The 21,724-nt window shown below is 36.5% G+C and overlaps 3 protein-coding genes across 5 annotated transcripts; all 3 read right to left on the bottom strand.

Moving 5' to 3' along the window:
- Positions 1-199: 199 nt before the first annotated feature.
- Positions 200-3,029, bottom strand: LOC107805083 (pentatricopeptide repeat-containing protein At1g31430-like). The gene has a single exon (XM_016629063.2). The coding sequence runs from the start codon at positions 2,803-2,805 to the stop codon at positions 880-882; it is 1,926 nt and encodes a 641-aa protein (XP_016484549.1). The 5' UTR covers positions 2,806-3,029; the 3' UTR covers positions 200-879.
- Positions 3,030-6,867: 3,838 nt separating this feature from the next.
- Positions 6,868-10,278, bottom strand: LOC107805084 (uncharacterized). 2 transcript variants are annotated; one of them, XM_016629064.2, is made up of 3 exons: positions 10,148-10,278; positions 7,884-8,263; positions 6,868-7,757 (listed from the first exon to the last, which is right to left on the bottom strand). In XM_016629064.2, exons 2-3 carry the CDS (start codon positions 8,256-8,258, stop codon positions 7,008-7,010), a joined length of 1,125 nt encoding a protein of 374 aa, XP_016484550.1. In that variant the 5' UTR covers positions 8,259-8,263; positions 10,148-10,278; the 3' UTR covers positions 6,868-7,007. The 2 variants fall into 2 exon arrangements, with proteins under 2 accessions (XP_016484550.1, XP_016484552.1); XM_016629066.2 differs by having other exon boundaries at positions 7,884-8,272; positions 10,148-10,274.
- LOC107822682 (ribonuclease TUDOR 1) lies at positions 9,880-20,639 on the bottom strand. 2 transcript variants are annotated; one of them, XM_075240503.1, is made up of 17 exons: positions 20,369-20,639; positions 17,857-18,022; positions 17,677-17,751; positions 17,481-17,594; positions 17,291-17,392; positions 16,297-16,503; positions 15,998-16,210; positions 15,812-15,919; positions 14,643-14,813; positions 14,362-14,559; positions 13,924-14,274; positions 13,608-13,838; positions 12,968-13,156; positions 12,817-12,894; positions 12,496-12,690; positions 11,535-11,912; positions 9,880-10,838 (listed from the first exon to the last, which is right to left on the bottom strand). In XM_075240503.1, exons 2-17 carry the CDS (start codon positions 18,004-18,006, stop codon positions 10,650-10,652), a joined length of 2,949 nt encoding a protein of 982 aa, XP_075096604.1. In that variant the 5' UTR covers positions 18,007-18,022; positions 20,369-20,639; the 3' UTR covers positions 9,880-10,649. The 2 variants fall into 2 exon arrangements, with proteins under 2 accessions (XP_075096604.1, XP_075096603.1); XM_075240502.1 differs by lacking the exon at positions 20,369-20,639 and adding an exon at positions 18,774-19,038.
- Between the last annotated feature and the right edge of the window lie 1,085 nt (positions 20,640-21,724).

Here is a 21,724-nt window from a genome sequence, read left to right as displayed (position 1 = left end):
ATTGTGATAATGTTACAAATTGCCATTTAAAAATGCGCGTTTCCTTTCTTTTTCTGCTAAAGAAAGAAATGTCGATGCTCTTTCTTTCCTTCCATTATTTGTTGCTTTTCTTTCTGTTAACACCGCAATTTCCCCCTTTTGCACGCCCTCAACCATGACATATAATGCACATACAAAATAACAAACGCCAAACTAAAGGTGGATCCAGAATTTGAACTTTATAGGTTCTGAATTCTACAACAATGATTTCAAGCGCTAATTTAAAATTTGTATATATTTAGTGAATTTCAAACCACAAATACAGGGTTTAGGACAAACCTACTGGGTTCGGCCGAATCCATAAGTTGCCTTCAACCTCCGCCCCTGAATATAGTACTCCCTCCGTCTCAAATTAAGGATGAACTCCAGAGACTGCTGGATGGCATCACTTAGTAGCTCCTTTAGTTGCTGGTCTTTAACAAAATATGGGCTAAGCAGCTTCAGGTAGGTGTATCTCACACTTCCAGCAGAACATGAGCACCTTGGATCCAGACCAGTAAGCATCTCTGCATTGTCAAATTTTGCATGGGATTTTCAACAATTCCTGGAAGGTAACATCCAACTTTGGCCCAACATATGCAGGGATTTATAATTAAGCAATGGTGTAAGATACATGCAGTTGACTTAAATGTAATAACCACATATACTTCTCATGCTCCCCAGAAGAATTGTCAAATATGTAACACAATACAGAGTCTTCAAGACACCAGCTTCTCATCCTAATGCAGATATGAGCATGAATTGCTTCTAATCATAGCCATTTATATCGGAAAAAATTAGCCAATGGGCTTATATGTTGGGACGATATCACGTGATAACTGGAATATTATTATATTAACACTAATAATCCAGAAAATCAAGCTCAAATACTCTTGATTTAAGAACTAAATTCATTGCTTGAAGTGTATCACATATGACGTCAATCTGAGAGTGTACGCTATCAGCAACAAGAAATTCATGAACAGAACCATCTACTTCAATAAAAGAACATCCAGGTTGCTTCTGGATTCCCTCAGCACCCATATTCCTCCTTACCATTCTCACATCCTTCCACCTAGATGCAGAGGCATAAGCATTAGACAGCAGTACGTGTGCCCCACATTTCTCTGGCTCCAATTCACTAATCTTTTTGGCAGCAACTTCCGCCAACTCTACATTTCCGTGTCTACTACAAGTGAAAAGCAGGGATCGCCAAATGATAGCATCTGGTTGAATGGGCATGGAACCGATGAACTCCATAGCCTCAACCAGAAGATTTGCACGGCCCAAGAGATCAACCAGGCAGCCATAGTGCTCAACCCCGGGGGACAATTTGTATTGCCCGGTCATCTTCTCAAAGTAGTAAAACCCCTCACCAACACACCCACCATGACTACAGGCAGATAAGATCCCGAGAAATGTTACGCCATTTGGCCTTACTCCACTCGATCCTTCCATTAGTGAAAATAATTGCAAAGACTCATCGGATCTTGCATTCATAGCTAACCCAGAAATCAACATACTCCATGAATAAACATCCTTATTAGTTAACGAATGAAAAACTTCAAGAGCCTTATCAACTAATCCACATTTAGAGTACATATCAATCAAAGAATTCTTCACTACAAGGTTCATTTCAATACCACTCTTTTCACAATAATTAAGCACCCACCTTCCCAAATCTAGTGCACCCGAATGCCCACATGCAGAAACAACACATGCAATTGTGGCAGGTTCGGCCTTAACCCCAGCCATCTGCATCTCCCTAAATAACTCTATTGCTTCCTTAAACATATCCGACTGCAAATAACCTGCAATCATAGAAGTCCAACAGACTGCATTTTTATCTAATAATCTATCAAAAACCTTCCTAGCATCCTCTAACTGCCCACATTTTGTGTACATGTCAACTAAAGAAGAACCCAGAAACACATCAATCACAAGCCCATAAACAACAATCAACCCGTGAATCTTCTTCCCCAAATCAAGCAACCCGGTTCTTGCACACGCAATAAGAGCACTCACAATACTTACATCATTCAACCTCACACCACTTTCGTGCAACATTTTTCTAAACGTTTTCACTGCTTGATGACAAAATCCACATTGTAAATACCCAGAAATCATACTATTCCAAGTGACAACGTCTCGACCTGAGTCGGGCATAAAATCAAACACCTTCTGTGCAAGCTCAACAACCCCACATTGGAAATACATATAAACCAATGCATTTTGCACAAATACATCAAATCCAAACCCCATTTTCAAACTCACACAATGAACTTCAACACCCTTGTGAAAACTATTTAACCTACCGCAAGCTTTCAGTACAAAAGGGAAAGTGAAATTATCAAGAATCATACTTTTCCGCATCATTTGATTGTAAAGACTAATGGCTTGTTCAGGGAATGAACTGTGGGAGTATGCACGGAGGAGGAAATTACAAGAGAGGACATTAGGGTTTGTGATTTGGGAGAAAAGGGTGTGAGAAAAAGCAAGGGTAAAATCAGGATTTGAAAGACAGTGGCTGAGGAGTTGGCTGGAAATGTATGGGTTAGCGAAGAAGCCTAAAGTGAAGGCATGACAGAGGATTTGGGTGAAATGGTTGAAGTGTGTATGGGTTTGCAAAAGAGATAAAGAGAATGTGTGATAAGATGGTGATGTTCGAGATGTAAGAAGAAAAGAGATTAGGGTTTTGGGTTTTGGAGGTTTGAGTTTGAACGGAATCCTCAGTAGCATTTGACAATGGGCGTGCAAAAATGGCTTCATTAAAGGGAAGTTTGGCATGAGTGGAATCTAAGAATTAAATAAAAATTCAATCTATTTCTATTCTTTTTTGTCCTAGGTTGAGTTTTACGCTAGATACTCATCAAAGAATCCAAATTAAGTTGATTACGACCTTGGCTTTTTAATCTAGGAGTATAAATTATATTCAAGCACTCACCAAAGTCTTGTTCCGTTGTATCTAGCTTCATCATAAAATAAAAATATACTGCTCCTATTACTTATCAGGAAATGGTCAATCATACTTTCATTTTGATATTTATCTAAAAGTTTGCTGTAGTTGAGACTTGAGTAGATGGGCACTAACACAACGATATAGCAACACAGGATGGTCCACTACTTTTTAGGAATTTTTACCTCGTTTAACACCTTATTTATTTTAAATAGATACCATTTAAAAAAATTATATTTTATAGATACCTTTTAAGGTTTATACCAAAATATTTAATTTTGATTACCTCCTAGCCCTAAGCCACTAAATACGCTAATCGGTTATATTATTTTTTTTCTCTCTCTACTTTGATACATCTCATTCTCTTCCCCCATCCCATTAAAATTTTTGATCTCCTCCTCCTTCCACCGTTTTTGTGCAAAGCCCACTTCAGAAATTACTGTATGTGTTTTGATTAAAATAATACCCTCGGCTTCAGCAATGGAAATAGTGCATAATCGGAATCGATCGCGGAGTAAGTCGGTGGCTGCTTCTTCCTCTTCTCTGTCTAGTTCGCTTGTCATTTCTCCTCCGTCGATATCCTCCATTGTAGTAGGAGAATTGTTAGAGTATAGTTGCACTCGCAAATTAGGTGTTGATTGCGAAGGATGCGCGGGAAATAGGAGGGCGGGTCGAAGGAGTTGCTCAAGTATATTTGTCTCTGCCAACTTCGATTTGTTAGTGGAGACAAAGGTGTCTCCAAAGATGGTGAGCCTAGAGATATGGATGTTGTAGGATAATTTTATGTTAATATATTTCAATGTATTTTCATGTATTTCATTGTATTCATTTGTCTTTTTTTCATTGTAATTCAATGTACCTCGTTGTATTCCATGTATTTTATTGTATTCACGGTCTTTTTTTCTCATTGTATTTCAATGTATCCCGCTGTATTCTATGTATTTCATTGTATTCACTGTCTCGCTATATGCCATGAATGTATTCATAAGTTTTTTTTAATTAATATAATTTATGTATTCAGATGTATTATATAATTTCTCTGAAGATTGCTATGTTTTTGGGGTATTTTTCGGTTGAGAATCTTTTTTATAACTGAAAATACAAAATTTGTGTGTTATAATTGAGTTTGTTGAGTTATATTAGGAGTATATTATGTTAATTGATTCACTTTCCGTTTTAAAACCAGTGTAATCTCCTATTTCATGCCGTGAATACAGTCGAATACAATAATCTGTCCAGCTGTAATCTCATGTTTCACTCCATGAATACAGTCAAATACACTCGAATACAACAACTGATCAGCTAGACTTTTCTGATTCACGCCTATTTTTGCTTGAATACAATAGCTTAAATATATCAAATATATCTTATAACCACATAAAAGGTATTTATAATATGTAATATAGCAAATGGTATCTATGAATGACTAATTACTACTAAAAGATAGTGCTTTATGGAAATGTTCCTACTTTTTACAATGATCGGTCTTTCATAGCAACTTAGACCATGTTAATACTGTTAGAAATTGCTTGAGCAACATCGGATTGCATTAACGCGCCATTAAAAGCATCAATGATAGGAACCATTGATTGCATAAAAGTCTTGATGTCCCTGACATATTGGAGTGATATCATTTTAATTTCTCGTACATTCTATGTTCACTATTATATATATATATGGTGGAGGTGGTGAAATAAATCAGGTATAAGCAAACTAATTGATTGGGTTATGATCGGCGCCGGCTCTAATGTTATTCCAAGTAAGGCTTTTGCCTTAGGCCCCCAAATTTTGGAGGCCCCTTTTTTTAGAAATAATAGGTTTATAGGTGTTTAAAAAAAATAGTAATATTTAGTACTTTTCATACAAAAGTAGAATTTTTCTATAACAATTGCATCAAAACAAAGAAGTTTTGAAGATTATAATTGATAAAATTGTACCTGAGATTAACAATATCTAAAGATAGATTAAATGGGTTGGCTATATTTTCAATTGAAAAGGAATTATCAGAGGAAATCGATTATAAAGAAATTATTATCAACTTTCTTTTAAAAATTTAGGCCTCACATTAAACTTTGGTTTTAGGCCACAAATATGTTTGAGCCGCCCTGGTTATAATGTGTCAAAGTGGGAACAGTAACAAAGATGCAAATCTAACAGCTTGGTTAAGTTTTAGTTTAGTGTTAAAATTATGAGGGTTATGAGAATATTCTAGAGTCAAATACAACGCCTCTCGTAACCCTCAATACTAGTGTCATCAGTTGCTCTCTTAACTCGTTCCACGCTAATAAGAACGTCCACTTGTACTTGATGAACGGTTTTTAGGGCAAAGCTAAAACTTTAGTTGATTATGTCAAAGTATATTTCTATATAACCAAAATCGTACTAATTTATAGTCCATTTGGCCAAGCTTCTTTTGAGGCAAAAGTATTTTTTTGGATCAAAAGTGTTTTTTTTTTCTAAAATTAAGGTGTTTGGCCAAACTTTTGAAAGGAAAACAGATATTTTTGAGGAGAAACACAAGTAGTTTTGGAGAAGTAGAAAAAAACAGTTTCTCTCCAAAAAGTACTCTTTTGAAAAATACTTTTGAAAAAAACACACTTAAAAGTGATTTTTTAAAGTTTGGTCAAACACTAATTGCTGCTCAAAATTGCTTTTTTAATTAATTAGCCAAACACAGATTGTTTCTCACCAAAAATACTTTTGAGAAAAAACACTTCTCAAAATAAGTTGATTTTTACAGCTTGGCCAAACGGGCTATTAGTTTCCCTTCTCTTTCTCTGTGGTCATGGTCCATAAAAGCCAAGTTCAGACCACCCTACGCATTGTTTCTTTGATAATTTTAAGGAGGTGGTGGTGGGAGGGAAGCACACTACTAAGTACTGAGTAAACTCTTTCTCAACTTGCAATTTCAGTATTCAAAGGAGAGGCTTAAGGATATTTTGCAATAGATCAGATCAATATAGTTGAAGCCACTTTTCTTGGTCATTGATAAATCCGTAAACCTTTGATGAAGACATACAAGCATTCAAAATTCATCAGTAAGTTAGAACAAGAATAACTGAATTATCACACTAGTTGCTAGAAAAATATTCCTTGCCTTCACGCGGAATCGTCACACCCACAAAGGCATGACAGACAACGGGAGGCAGCTTCATTACAAGTCAATACAAATTTTAAAAAATAAATAAAAGGAAAACAAAATTTATCTCACCTCTCAAAAGTCAGTTTCTAAAAGTTACAAGTGTATAAATAACACATTAAGGGGTCGTTTGGTTTGAATACCCCTTGTTCTGGGATAAGTTATGCTAGGATAAGTTATGTTGGGATTAGTTATGCTGGTATTGTTTTGGTATGTTATATTAAAAATGACATGCATTGCATAATTTCTAAGAAGAAGCTATTTGTTTACAAAAATACCCTCCATCTTATTTAGCCTCCATCTTCTTACTCCTTTATCCAATTGACGTACGTCAATTTCCAATTCTTACATCAACAAGTACTAAATAATTTTTTGAGGCTCTAGTTTTCATTTGTTTGAAATATATCTGCTGATTTCTTCTTCTAAATCTGCTTCCTAACTTAATTCCATGTTTTCTTCAGATGTAAGATCGCTAATTGCCATGTATAATATACTGATTTCTTGGTCTTCTCAATTTTCATGGAATGTATTGTGATTTAAAAAAAAAACTCCACATCAGAGGTTCAAACCAAGATCCACAAGTTGGCTAGAACATAACCAAAACTATAGAATTTAGAGGCATCAAAAACATAGTTAAGCTAAAAAGAGAAATTGAAGAATTGTCATAGTAGTAATATAATTACATATGTACATAACATTTACACTAGAGTTAAGCTATTTAATAGATATTAGTTACACAAAAAATATAGCATCCTCGTGCCCACCAGTCATAAACAAAAGAGTATGGACATAACCCGAGGTATCAAAAATAGCACTACAGTTTAACTTTAAAGTTGTTAGTCGAGCAAAAACTATCAAACTAGTACCACCACATATACACAACTTTACCATACTTCAAAGTTTGCCATTAATAATCATGAACATCATTGTTTGGTGCTCAAGTTCACCCATACGTAAAAATAATTTCATCTTTTTGACATCTTCACAGAGAATCATTGTAGCTTTGATATATTCTTGTACAGAGTACAACTCAAATGCGGGAGACTCAAGGATGGAATAAATTTCACTACGAATATCGGATCGGTCACAATTGTCAATCTTATCAATCAAGGCACCCATTCTTTTATCTTGACTTTCAATAAAGTTTTTCATAACTTCTGTCATACCCTTAAGAAATGTCTCACTAGAATCTTCCACAACCCTTTTTCTTTTCTTGCTTTTCTCTTTTTCATTGAAATTAGAAGAGGATCTATTAGCATGTTCACCTTGTTTATGATTTTGTTGGAATCCTGCATGTTCATTTTCAAATGCTCCAGCACATTCTTGTTCAGATGCTCTAGCATCTTCCTTTTCAGATGCTCCAGTAAAACTAGGTCCATCATAAGTATTTTCATTTTCAGCTTCTCCAGTAGCTATATTAGGTCCATCACCAGCATCATCTTCTCCTTCATCATCAACAACAATAGGCCATCCTAAGCTCATGTCATTAGAAATTCCTGAAGCTTGACTCCTTAGAATATCCTCAGCAACATCTAGCGGCCCTTTTGTGAACTCTCCTGTCGCTCTATCCTTGCCAAAAATTTCCTCCCAATCCTCAAACATTGGCCATTTCTTAGTTTTCATGCTTTTTGCTTTTGGATCCATCTAGAAAAAATAAGGAAAGAAACAAAAGTAATGACATATGCGTCAGTTATAAACTATGATGGGAACTCAGGAAAATTCCTATATGAAGTAACAATATTCTAATAACTTAAGCAAAGTATAAATTACCTTTATAAAGTCATCCCACTGTTTTGGATCGTCAACAATTATGGTTCCATCACTATATTGAAATCTCAAACCACTTCGACTCTTTAATAAACTTATGTTTGAATAACATCTCTTCCACGCTTTTACTTTATTATTAACATGTGGTTCACCTTTCAATTGACTACTATGATGACATTCATGCAAATAGTGCTCTAATTCCATCAAGTATCCTCGCCTAAAGGTTTCATTATCAGCTCGCCAACCATCAGCACGCAATTTTTTTAAACCATCTAAAAGAGCACTTTCTTCTACTGGAGTCCAGATCCTTCGGGAAGAAGGTGTTGATTTTCTTGATCTTATTGGCAATAGCTTTGAATTTTCTGCCTGTCTATTCATTATATCTGTATAATCTTGTGAAATAAATCATCATAAGTATTAGTTATCTCCACAAAAAGCATAAGTATCTCCAATATTATTTAGCATCACAAAAAGCATATGTATGGAAGTATAGAACTATCAAAAAAGAAACGCTAACTAAATATAAGTAATCTTCACAAAAATTAAAGTAAGTAACTATTTCTTATAATCACAAAAAAACTGAAAGTTGATACACCTTACAATCATACAAAAAACTAAAGAGCAAAATACCCAAACACCACAAAATATAATACAAGCATGGAACGTTTTGAAACGATCAATTGTTTAGACTTGCATTCCACATTGATTGAGCCAACTCATCCCTCCATGTGGTCCACTCCTGAGATGATTCAACAACATTAATGTTGTCATGTTGATACTCCACTTGTTCTTCCATATCAATATTTAAGGGATCCACTTCCATCTCTCTACGAATAAAGTTGTGCATCAAACAACAAGCACTAATGATCCTATTATGAACCTTAACTGAGTACCACGAAGAGTTTCTAAGAATTCCCCAATGCTCTTTCAAGAGACCAAATGCTCTTTCGATAACATTACGAGCCCTAGCATGCTTCATATTGAAAAGCTCTTCTCGACATCGAGGTGGTGGATTGTCACCTTGCCAATCCCTTAACCAATATCTATACCCTCTGTAAGGTGAAAGAAAACCGTTTCCATTTGTATATCCTCCATCGCACAAATAATAATTTCCTATAATATAAACATAAAATTTTGTTACTTTTACGTAGCATTCTTTTTGTGATATAACTTGAGTGTATAAGCATACGTATGGCATACCCTCAGGGATTTTCAAACCATTCGTTCGCACTATAGCATCTCGTAATACACGACCATCGGTAGCTGATCCTTCCCAACCACGTAATACATAAGTAAAATTAAGATTTTTATCACAAACTCCCAATACATTAGTTGTTATTTCTCCTTTTCTTGTTTTGTATCTTGGTTTGTACTCGAATGGAACTCTAATTTGAATGAAAGTACCATCAAGTGCATCTAGACATCCCTATAAAATCAATTATAGATTATCTCAAACTATTAATTTCTTTTCGTATGATTATATATTTTTTTAGTTTTACATAAATTAATATATGCTCAAAAGAAATTTTACATACCTTAATTCATCTCCATTGATCTTCAACCTCATCTTCAAGCACTGGTTTGAGATTAACAAGTAACAATGGAGATGATACAATTCAAATGAGATATAATTTTAGGAATTCGAACACTCATACGGTACCTAATCACACGCCTATTTCTATGTTGTATTCTTATAGAATAACCATAAATAGTCATTAAAAGAAATATAAATACAACAAGTTGTTGGCACAATATCTCCTCAAGGATAATAACGCATTCAATATCGGACAATAGTTGATGATCCATAAGAAAACCTAATTTTGCCATTACAAATATGAAAAGAATTAATATACAAAAAATTACAATTAGAAAAAGAAATCTGTGAGTAAAAATTTATAATTTTCAAGTACATAAAGAGAAACAAATGAACCCAACAAATATTTGGAAAGAAGCTAAACTAAGATTTCATCATCAACATAAAGAGAGAAGGGCTAATAAATGGCAGAAGACAATCCACAACTATGATTTGTGGTACTCTTTCATATATTTCAGCTCTTTCGGCACTACATATTGAGTTTTAAAGGCTATGATTTTTCTCAATTATTTGCTAAATAAAATTCAGCAAAACAATTACGTACCATTCATAAAAGAGTTCAGAATTTTACTATTTTGGTAGAGAAGAGGACTGGACCCAAATTATGCAACAAAGAACTTATAAATGATAACAAGAAAGAATAAGAGAAATAGGTTTTGATAGAAGTTTTAACCTTGTGAGAAAAGCAAAATGGAAGATAATGTCTTCTTCAATCACTACAACATAGCTTCTGCATTCAAAGAAGAGAAGAAGTTTTCCCCGAGAGCAGAGAAATTTGTAGCGGCGTTGCTTTACCAATGTTGCGTAAAGAATGGGAAAAGTGACGTAGAAAAAGGGTTTGAGGACTTTAGGGCTATTTTGGTGAATTTCGCTATTTCGTCAGGGGATAATAATCGCAGCATTAATTATCCCACCTCCTGAGAGGTATAAGTAATCCCGGTATTAATTTTAATACTGGAATAACTTATACCAGATTTGGTAACCAAACAAGGTATAAGCTGGTATTAAATTTTTATATCAGCGTTATTTTTACTTATACCCCATACCAAACGACCCCTAAAGCTAAGCCGGACTTTCCACCTCTCTATTCTTGTAAACAGCAATTATCTTGTCTGCAGTTTGTAGACTTTTCCTGGCAGAGAGAGCTCATCTAAATTAGTACAAGAAAGTTCCGTTCACCGTTTCCCAGCGGCTTTTCTAGCAGAGGGAGCAGAATCCTCATCATCTGACTCAACATCTCCGTATTCCCACATTCCAAGTCTTTTATCTTTTGCTTCTTTTTGGTATTTTTCCAATTCATCCATAGCCTGTTGTCTATCCTTTGGCTCAAATCTCCTCCTTTTCTCCAACCTAGCAAGTCCTTCCTGATATTTGAACAGCTCATTGTCAGTAAACAAGAATGCTGTAACCCCCGACAAACATAATCCTTGCTACAGACTATTTAGAGGGCTAAAGAAAAGCTCAAACAGGCAAAGAAAGTGATTGAAATGAGGACCATATGTTTCTATTGATAGATCTCCTAGTTTACATCAATTATTATCACAGGAATGTAGTCAAACATTGAATGCACTGGACATACTTCATAACAAGTCCCAGCAACAAAAACTCTCTGAGGCACCCACAGGTGTAGCAAAGTGCTCAATGAAGTGGGAGGACACCACGAGGTCTTAGGTTCAAATCCTATCAGAGGCAAAAAATACTACATAATTTCTTCCCATCTGCCTATGCCTTAGTGGCCAGAGTTACCCCGTACCTGTTTTGGTGGGAGGTAACGGGTGCCTGGAGGATAGCCGAGGTGCACGCAAGCTAGCCCAGATACTACCATCGTAAGGAAAAAAAAAAGAAATAACTCTTTGAAACTCAAATCAGTCATCCTTCACAATAATATGGTTCTACCAAAATGAAACTTAATTTTTTGTGAGTTGGTGCTCGGGTAACTTTAATTTTTTGTGAGTTGGTGCTTGAGTGGGGTTCTTTTTGGTTTGGGGGGGTTTGGGGGGTAAACATTACTAATTTAATTCAATAATTTCCAAGGAAGAGGAGGGTTAAGTATTTCAAACCTTTAACAAAGTAGCATTTACACTGACATCAGTTTCTGGATCAACCAAAGTCGCCAAAAAGATTGTCCCGGTTCCTTGACCTTTAACTTTTCCACCTGAAGTGTCTCTTTCCTCTATTATGGCCTTAAATTCTTTAGGGGCACTTAATACAAGCTCACTTAGACGATAAGCAACCTCTTGGCCATAATCATCTTCCAGGCCAGGAACTTTAAGATATGCAAAACTGCACAGCTGAGCAAGACCAGGTGTAGAGGACACAGAAGCATCAAGGAGTCGCAACTGACTGTAAGGAACCACTTCTTGGTTTCCGTAGTCGATGTAGAAAACTTCAAACCTGTCTTGAGAAGACTGTACAGCACCTCGAGGAGCATTTACAATCTACACATATTTTAAAGTACAAAATTAGGAAGAGGAATAAAGTATGACAAGCAAGAGGAATAAGTATGACAAGCAAGAAGAATAAAACATGCAATCACCTCTGTAACTCAGAGAAATAAAGTGATATTTCTAAACCAACAGAGAGAAATAACCCAACCATCATGAATATGTGTGTATATATATACATATATGATCTCTCTCTCTCTCTCTCTCTCTCTCTCTCTCTCTCTCTCTCTCTCTCTCTCTCTATATATATATATATATATATATATATATATAATAAAAAAAATCATGTCAAATTATGATTTCATCCACCAGGCATGCTCTCACACTTGACACCACTACGATATAACATGCAATAGATGTCTCTGCTATAGTTTTTGGAGCTTTCCTATGCCATAATATTGCTTTCTATAGACATGTTAGAATATGCAAAGCTAGGTCCTATGAGTAATTTGATTAACAGCTGCTATCTATTCAAATCGAAGCATAACAAAAAGAGATCAGTGACCTATGAACCTTCACGTTGGAAAACTACATGTATCAAAATATAATACAAGAAAGAGGATGGTTGGAATTTCACCATTGCTCGGTTCCATGAATTATCTGCACTGAATTGAGCAAGAACAAGATCTCCTTTCTTTGGATTGAAGGCACCAATTACAGGAGCTTCCTGAAGGTTGAGAGAGGCAAGCTGCCTCTGAAGGGTGGCGACTTTCTGATCTGTGACCGACTGAACATAAAATTTTCCCCCTCCCAAAACTTCAGTGACCGTGACCTGAGAATATAAATGAATAACATTATAGAAGGCCATGTAATCAAAACACAAACTGCATACAGCTTCAGCTCAACAGCAGTACCTTATGTCCAAATAATTGAGAAGCACCATACGTAACTACATTACCTTCACCTCTTCTTTTTGACGTCTTTCAGCAACAGCACCATTTGAAACTACCTCTCCCTCGACATAGTTCTCCCATATCTGCACTTGTGCAAGTTAATATTACAAGAATGTGGGACTAATAAGTGTGATATATACTGTCTAAGTCACTTACCTTCAGTTTCTGCCTTTTGGCAGCCTGTTCAGCTTGCATGAGGAGGTGAGCATCCTGCAATCTATCAGCACCAAAGGAAGTTTGCGTTCTAGCCAATCCAGCTTCTAATAGTATCACTGCCACATTGGATCTTGACTCCCATAATGTGCCCAAGAATGTTCCAGTTCTATCAACTGTTTCTACCTCAATCTGAGCGAAGAACATGTAGGAAATGCGAAATAAGAGAAAATTTCAAGGCAACTAGTTATATGATAAGAAAACGGACCTCAGGCCTAACTCAACTCCAAAATTTAGCTCATGAGGTAAGGATTGTCAAGATCACACAAGGAGAACAACTCACACCCTCAACCAATATGGAATACTAATATCCCCCCCCACCCCCACCCCCACCCCCCAAAAAAAACACCGAGAACTAGATATTTGGAGCATGGATAACATGACATGGAGGTATAACATAGGGTAAACTAAACAGGGATGGGCTTGGTTTTGATACCAAGTTAAGAAAGAGGACCTTAGGCCTAACTGATCCCTGAAAGCTAGCTCATGAAGTGAGAATTACCCAAGAGCATATAAGGAAACACAGCCCATACCCTCACCAATGCGGGATCCTTAACTTTATAAATCTACGAGGAAAAATTACCTCAACGTCCCTTTGCATTATTTTTCGCCTCATTAAAGCAATAGCTTCATTGGAGTAAGGCTCATCACGACCCGGGCATCTCACACCAGACAAGGAGAAAGCAATACTGCAAGTCTCCTTGGGAATGAACAGCTTATATCGATGACCACTTAGGACATACTCCACAACAGCAGGCATCCTCCTGTTGCGCTGCAGGAAAGGCAAGAAATCCTTGGATTTCTTTGCAGAGGCCTGAAGGACATTAAAAAGAAATATTAGATGTTTACCATGGTCACTGCATAAGGAGAGAACCAGATCATATGACAAGGATACTAACCGTTAGTAGGTCTGTTACGTGCATCACTGGAGGCTCCTTGGGCGAATGCATACCCTTTTTCCCAGAAATAGCACGCGATTCAGCAGCCAGAAGGGCATCATAATAGTTTGATCGTTCTTCAAAGTCACGATGTCTAACCACTGTTGCAAAGCCACGGCCAACCAAAAGCTCAGCAACATTCACACCAGCCTGCTGACTGCCTGCAGCAGATGGAGCAGGTGACACATCCTCCCCATCCTTGGACGCAAGGAAAACAGTACCAAAATCCATGATCCTTGAATCTGCACTAGCAGAGGGAACAGGTCCATCTGCCAAGCTGACCTTCCGGGAGTACTCCATTGAAACATGCACCTAAAAGGAACTAAGATAAGTAAATCCTCCCCATTCTGATTCTATCCTAGGAGAATAGGAAAGTGATATTAAAAAATAAAGCCATACCTGTCTTCCAATAAGGCGATTTCTTAAAAATTCCTTTGCTTCCCGAGCATAGGGAGCAGGTTTTTCATCTCGACGAGGATTCCCCAATTTAGGTGTTCTAATACTTGAAAGATTGACTCTTCGCTCAGCTGATGGATCTCCGAATGACAGAGAATCATCAGCTACAATAATGCAATCACCGCTTACAACCTCAACCACCTACAGAAAGCCAAGCAGATACATATGACCTTCAATAGTAGAAAGATAAATGACCATTTACATGACCATCTGATAATATCTACCTTTCCTGCAAAATTCTGGTCATGAATAGCCTTGGAATTTGTTGCTGGGGGTACATAGTTTGTCCAGATCCTCAAGCGAGTCTTCTTAGCTTGCAGCTCTGCATTTTTCAAACGCCTCTTGGCATCATCCTCAAGCATGTTTGCACTCCATTCAACATATTTAGCAAAGCCCTTTGATGAGAGACGAGCAAGGTGTCAACTTTAATTTTGAGAGTGCCTTATAAGTTCTAGAGCCACAAAATTTAATCTTTTTTCTCTTCTAAAGAACAACTAGTAGACAATCAATATTAGTTAAGGAAGTGAAACAGCATAAATGACTCGAACCAAGTCTTTTTATCTTTTCTCAACAAAACCAAGTCTATACAATACCTTGTGCAAAGAGATTCACATGACAATAAGAAAGAAACAGTTAATACATATCATTGCATGAGAATCTCTTCGTCAGTGCCAGGAAGAAACCAAGATATTGAGAAGAATGGTGATTGACACTTCACCATTGTTTAAGGAGTTCATTCCTAATGCTCATGCATTGCGAGATAAAAGTTTCCAATTTCAGAAAGAATATGCGTCAAAATATGGCAGATACTTCAAACTAATGCAAACTTATCTGATCAAGAGGTAGATATGGAATAACGACCTATCTAAAAATGTTAATACTGAAAGATAAAATTGATCAAAATACAGAAAGGAGACTATATATGATGAACACCAAGTCATAATTACGTAGAAATCATCACTCTTACTGTTATAGAACCAACAGAAAACTAGGGATATGTGTCTAAGCAATAAACATGAGATAGCCAAATCTCCTCTTGAGCATATAAAATCAATCAAAATATCATCAAATGGAGAACCAACAAGACAAGGACATCTGAGCTATAACAATCTCCCATTCCTTGGAGAAGAGTTGAATACCAACTGGTGAAAACAAGAAAAAAACCCATTTACAGAAATTCGCTAAAAGCTTGTATTTCCGCGTAGAAGAACAGGTAAAAGCAAATGTATCAGAAGAAAAATGACAGCACCACTGCAGGAGAAAAAAAGGCTGTTGAATCATCATAGTGAAAAGAAGATAGTGCCCAATATTAGTATGCGCACACACACGCACAAAAAAAATTCTTGTAATCTGAGTCTATGACATAGTAAGTGCAATAATGTTTATAACATACATTTTCAACAAGCTCCAATCCCAGGTCCTTTGCCGATTCTCCATCAGGATAATACACTGAGCCAATCAGATTGCTATATTTGTCAACGCCCTCAAGGACAATTCGGACCTGTAAGTTAAACCGTCTTAGAAGAGAGCAACCTTGAATACACAAGCCAAAATTTAACGGTAATAACTTGAATCTCACATCTCTGCTTAATATGCGGGTTTCAGTAAAATGCTTTGCTTCTCTGCCATATGGATCAGGGGCAACTTCTGCTATAGATGCTTTTGAAGCTGCAAGTCTCTGAGCTGATGTCAGTGCACGGGGTTCGCTTGATGATTCTCCATTTGGTTCATCAGAGGTAATATCATTGTTAACAACAGTTTCTGCTGCAACTCTTCTTCCCATTGTTGGTGCCTATTCACAGAAGTAAAAAGTAAACCGAAGAGCTAAATGCATGATAAACCTCATCAAAGGAAAACATAAATTTCTGCTGTATCAACCTGTATTCCCGCAACGAAAACTTGGACAAATTGAAAGTCTGGAAGCAAGTATACTCGTAGTGTACTTCCATCACGAACCTGCTCCACAATTGCTTCCATAGGCTTACCTTTATTTGAAGCCAAAAGACCCATCGCATCTAAGTTACTAGGATCAACCATGGCAGAGGGAGGAAGATTCCTGATCGATGCCTCAGAAGCACCAGGTGCCTGAAACCACCAGTAAGCCAGATTTAAATATACAAGAAAATGGTATCTAGGTGGACTTAACATAAGAATGCGATTCAATGGAAAAAGATAAAATGAAGTATACCTAGAGAGAAGCAAATCAATAACTCATACCAAGCTCCATGAATTCATATTATGAGAAACAAAATGAAATCACAAACAAGCTATGGCAGAGATTCACCAGCCAGAATGACAGGAGCACAAGTGGTGTTCACTCAGAAGGTTACAACTTATGCGGGTCAAGACTCAAGACGGCCACTAAAAATTTGTTTTCATGGCGGCATATTCTACTTAGCAACAATAACAAGTCAGAACATATAAAACAAATATATTCCGGAGGGGAAGACCCCACTATTTCATCAAAGATCCTTAAAAGCTAACACCAAAGCTCAGTATACAGTGGATTAGATTGAGTTACTGATACTGTACAGAGCTAACACGTTGCCCAATTTAAAGTGCAGACAGAAACAGACCACAAAATGGAAGCCATTCTACATACTCCAAATCTCATCATGAAAAAGAAATCCTAAAAAACACATCTGCCTGACTAGAAAAGCAAAAGAGACATAAGACTTATCAAAGAAAAAATGTGTATTATACGTGGTGTCCACCAAGAAAGGAGTAAAGGACAACCTCCGGTGCTCAGCCACCTCACACCCCATCCCCCTCCTCCAAAGAAAAAATAAAGTTTTGCGAGAAACTTTGTGAAGAGCATTTGTCCAATGGTTTAACAGAAATCAAAGAGAATGAGAATATAATATGAACAGACCCTGCTCCAACGGCCTAGACCTTGTTGCTTTGCTTGGTCTTCAAGATCAAGCAGGACTTGTAAACTCGAGCTAACTTCACCTTTCTGTTGACCATCCCTAATCTGAATCCACCGAAATTAGTTCGTGCATGAGCTTTAGATCCTAAAATAAAGAAGAAACATTAGAAACGAAAATAAAAGGTAATGCAACCTTGGCCCAGCCTGCAGCAATAACCAGCATGGCAACATTCTTGTCACCGAGAAAAACAGAGCCAAATTCTCGCCCTATAGCTGGCACAGTGTACTCCACTCTGAATGTGACTTCCTGCATATGGAACCGAATGTAATTAGTCTTATGAAAAAAGAAAATAAAAGAAATTAAAGCTAGTATAATAACTGAAAAACACCTTTCCAATACAAAGCTTCCTTAAAAACTCTTTGCTCTCCCATGCAAATGGCTCATCCACCCCACCACGACGGGCCTACAATTGGGAATACAGAATGAGCAATGAAAGCAGAAAACAGTGATAGAAACAAGTATTACAATGAAGATATAGTACAACAAAGAATGAAGAATTCATTATTACCAATCGTGGAGCACCTAGATGCGCTAAATTTATTGTTTTTTCAGGGGGAATTTCAGCCTTGGAGCTCCCAATTATCACCAAAGTGTCTCCAGAGGGAACGGCTTTCACTCTTCCCTTCAACCATCTTATGGTTTCAGCTGGAGCTGCCATTACAACAGCTACACGCCTGCAGCAACACTCATGTGATGAAGCATAACTGTGAGGACATAAAATCTTTTTCTTTTTCTTTCTCTTTTTTGTTTTTGTTATTAAGTCAAAATTGTTGGAAATCATACTGTTGAAACTTGAAACCAAAAAAAGCCTTTTCCCCTTCAACATACATGCACTCACAAAACAAGTAAAAATCATGTGTACTTTTGCAAAGAAAATGCTGAATTGGACGTTACACATTCAAAGAAACATCTTTTCCTTTTGGCACAAAAAGCTCGAACCTTTGCAGGAGGAATACCGAATAAATACTGAAAATTGGTAGAAAAGTGGGATAGAGGAAATAAGAAAAAAGATATTTAGTTATAGATCGCCGCAAAAAATCCTCAAGCAAAATATGTGCGCAATTAGTAAATAGAAAAAAAAAAAAAAAAAGACTCAAAAGGCACTTAGTAGTAGCGATTAATGCATATCCCAAGCCCAAGACATTGTAAAAGCAGACAATACTCATTAAGAATTTGCAGATAAATGCAAAATAGTCACATTAAACAAAATCTTAGGGAAACACAGATAAACATATTCAGAAAATCGGATTGCATAGCACACTACAAGCAAACATGAGCATACAGTCTTGCTGTAATTGCCGGGAGGGGCGAAAGCTGACCTATGTTTAGGAGTGGGGTACACTAGCACCCCGATGATCTGCAAGAACTGTGTATATTTATGGTTACATTTCATTAAAAAGTAGCTATATAGACTACTTGACTTACCTCATTCACAATAGAGATAGGAGTGCACATGTTGCAAAAATGTGGCTAATGACTGCCGTATGCGTCCTTCTGGCATCTACGGTGTATTCTGTCTTTGCCAGGGCTTCGGCTCTTCCTTTGTTTTCTCTCAATTTTTTTCTTTATCTTTGCTATTCTCTCTTTGAAGAACAGCCGGGTTCAAGCTATGGAATTAGCCATTGGCGCTTGTGTCGGTAGGCTGCCTACATCACTAACTACGTTCGTGTGGTGCCCTTCCCTGGACCCACTGCATCAACATCGGGCGACCCTTTTTTAGCTATTTTGTTTGTCGGGTCTTCATCTTTTTTCTTTCCTTTTCTCCAATTTTCCTTTTTCTTTGCCTTTGTTGTTCTTTGTTTTTTCCTTTCTTTTTTTCTTTATTCTTCTTTTTCCGTTGACGATAATAGACAAAAATAAAACTCGAAACATTTTAAATCCTTAAATCGAAGCACTATCGCTTAACCAAATCCGAGCTTTCTACAAGTTCGCAAAGCTTCGATTCTCTTTCGGAACTCTAAACTGAGAATAAAATTAAATGTCTATTTCTTTTCTTTATTAGATTTGAATTTAGAAAATTTGAGATTATATATGGTGTTAATTCGCTGTAGAACTTTTTGATGTTTAAATTTTGATGAGAATGATTTATGCGTCAGTATAGAGATAAAACCAATTCTCTGAGTTTTATCCTTTAGAATTTTTGGTTTTCCTGTTCTACATATACATGATATAATTTATTTTGCTTGAATTTGATCTTCTTTTTATTCATAGAATCATAATCATTTGCATAAATGGCATTTTAAAATTAAGATAGGGCACTAGTTTTGCGAATATTATGTTCTCATTCTGCTGCTTTTCAATTAATTGTTCAAGATATTGTCGATTAAATCCAGCACTTAAGTTAAGCTAAAAATATGTATACACTTCTTTTAGTTTGTTGATTATGTTTAATTTACGGTAAAATATTCTAAATTACATAATTGTGCCTAGTAACTTCATTAATTTAGTGGTAAGGCGCACGCTTTATTTTGCAATAAACAACAATTTCAGCTTGAGGCTTGGATTTCTAATTGAATAATTATTGAGTTTTATGTATGCCTTTACTTCGCATTATGAATCTTAAAATTGATAACTGTGTGAAGGAAAATATGGATTTAAACTGAATCATCGAATCGGATCTATCCAATACACGCTCTACTCATACTATATAACAATGTGACGTGCACATCAAAAGCAATGTGGCATCTAATGACTTCAAATCCTGGATTCGTCTTTGATTGCCGGACTGGAAAAAGTGATTGCCGGACTGGATTCATCAAAAGTATAGATTCCACTACAGCACAAATACATGCACGCGCGCGCACACACACAAAAAAAAAAAGTGATATTCCATGGAATCTTTAAATCTACAATTATGCAGCAAAAACAACGAATGCATGTATACTAAACAATAAAACGCACATAATAATACAGAGATCTGCAAATGCATGGATTAATATAATTACAAAAAAAAGGGTTAAAAATAAAAGCAGCTCAATTCAATTGATAAGTGCATGCAAAAGCACAGATAATTACGATACCTGAATGATCAAGCTAAATGGATCGATCGACCGGAAGCGGAGAAAGGGAAGAGAAGTTTATCGATCTTATAACAAATGGCTTACAAAATCATGAAAATTCCGATTTTTTTAATGGGAAAAATTCTAATTGAATACTTAGCGAGAGTACAGAGGCGGTGACCGGAGGCTGACGGCGGATCCGATCAGAGAGAATGAATATACACCTCCTTCTAATTGAATACTTAGCGAGAGTATCGTGATGTATGTGTAATGTTTATATCCGAATTGGGGTAGGGGGTAAAAGAGGGGAAATGGGGTGTATAATACACCTCCTTATTTAGTAAAATAACCTTCAATGCCATGGTAGTTTGGCCGGTATTGGCAGTAAAGGTCCAAATTAATACACCTCCATTTTGTTAAAATCACTAAAAAAATTATGGTAATTGAGAAAAATATAATTATTTGTTCCCGCTGTCACAAGAGTTTGTTGTATTTCTGCAAGAGGCTATTTTTACGGTTCGAACTCGTGATCTTCTGGTCACACTGCAACAACTTTACCAGTTACGCTAAAATTCACTTTCGATTTGAGTTAAACACTGAACTGAACGTAAATAAATATTTTCTCGCATTATTTTTAGGTACTAATAAGAAAGGTAAAATTGCACCCCCATTTTTTGGTAAAATTGCTTTAAATACCATAGTAGTTGTTCAGGTAAGGGCAGTAAAGGAATAAAATACATCTCCATTTCGGTTAAATTACTTTAAATGCCAAATAGGCTTTTGTGATTTGGTTGAGCTGAAAAGCTGACTGTACTTGGACTTGATGAGGACGGGTAGATTTGCCGTATTTATACAACAACAACAACCTCCAAATAGACTCCCTTGCTCTTGGGAGACTCGAACTCACAACCTCTCGGTTGGAAGTGGGGGTTGCTTACCATCGGAGCATTTATGACGAAAACAAAAAACCAGGTAGGAAAACTCAACCAATGAACACATGACATGTCAGAAAGAGAGAGGTACTTTTGCCAAATCAGCAACATAGTATAGGCTGGAGTGTAAATTTGAATTTCACCTCAGCAGACAGCAGTAATTATTTTTACGCGATTTGTGCCTCTGTCTCATCCAAAGAGTAAGTTTTGAAAGCCGCAGTTACTATTTTTTGAAAGAAAAATAATTACTCCTTTAAATTTGTCCGCTTGCGTAAAAATAAGGACTGCAGTCAGATTTGCAGAAAATTTAGTTTCACAAATGTAGTACCTCTATTTTAATTTATGTGAACCATTTTGACTGAGTACGGAGTTAAGAAAAAATAAAGATTTTTGGATTTTTGTGGTCCTAAACAAGTTAAAAAGGGACCAGAGTATTTGTGTAGTT

Source organism: Nicotiana tabacum, chromosome 20, assembly GCF_000715075.1.
Source record: "Nicotiana tabacum cultivar K326 chromosome 20, ASM71507v2, whole genome shotgun sequence".
NCBI classification, from domain to species: Eukaryota; Viridiplantae; Streptophyta; class Magnoliopsida; order Solanales; family Solanaceae; genus Nicotiana; species Nicotiana tabacum.
The sequence above is the reverse complement of the archived record's forward strand: the minus strand, read 5'-3'. Positions and strand labels throughout refer to the sequence as shown.

Coding starts and splice junctions, on each gene's coding strand:
- LOC107805083 (XM_016629063.2), bottom strand. CDS start 2,805: ATGCCAAACTTCCCTTTAATGAAGCCATTTTTGCACGCCCATTGTCAA.
- LOC107805084 (XM_016629064.2), bottom strand. CDS start 8,258: ATGAATAGACAGGCAGAAAATTCAAAGCTATTGCCAATAAGATCAAGA. Junction 7,758..7,883: donor AGTGGGATGACTTTATAAAG/GTAATTTATACT, acceptor TATTTTTTCTAG/ATGGATCCAAAAGCAAAAAG.
- LOC107822682 (XM_075240502.1), bottom strand. Junction 14,814..15,811: donor GATTGGAGCTTGTTGAAAAT/GTATGTTATAAA, acceptor CTCTCATCAAAG/GGCTTTGCTAAATATGTTGA. Junction 14,275..14,361: donor ATCGCCTTATTGGAAGACAG/GTATGGCTTTAT, acceptor AGTTCCTTTTAG/GTGCATGTTTCAATGGAGTA.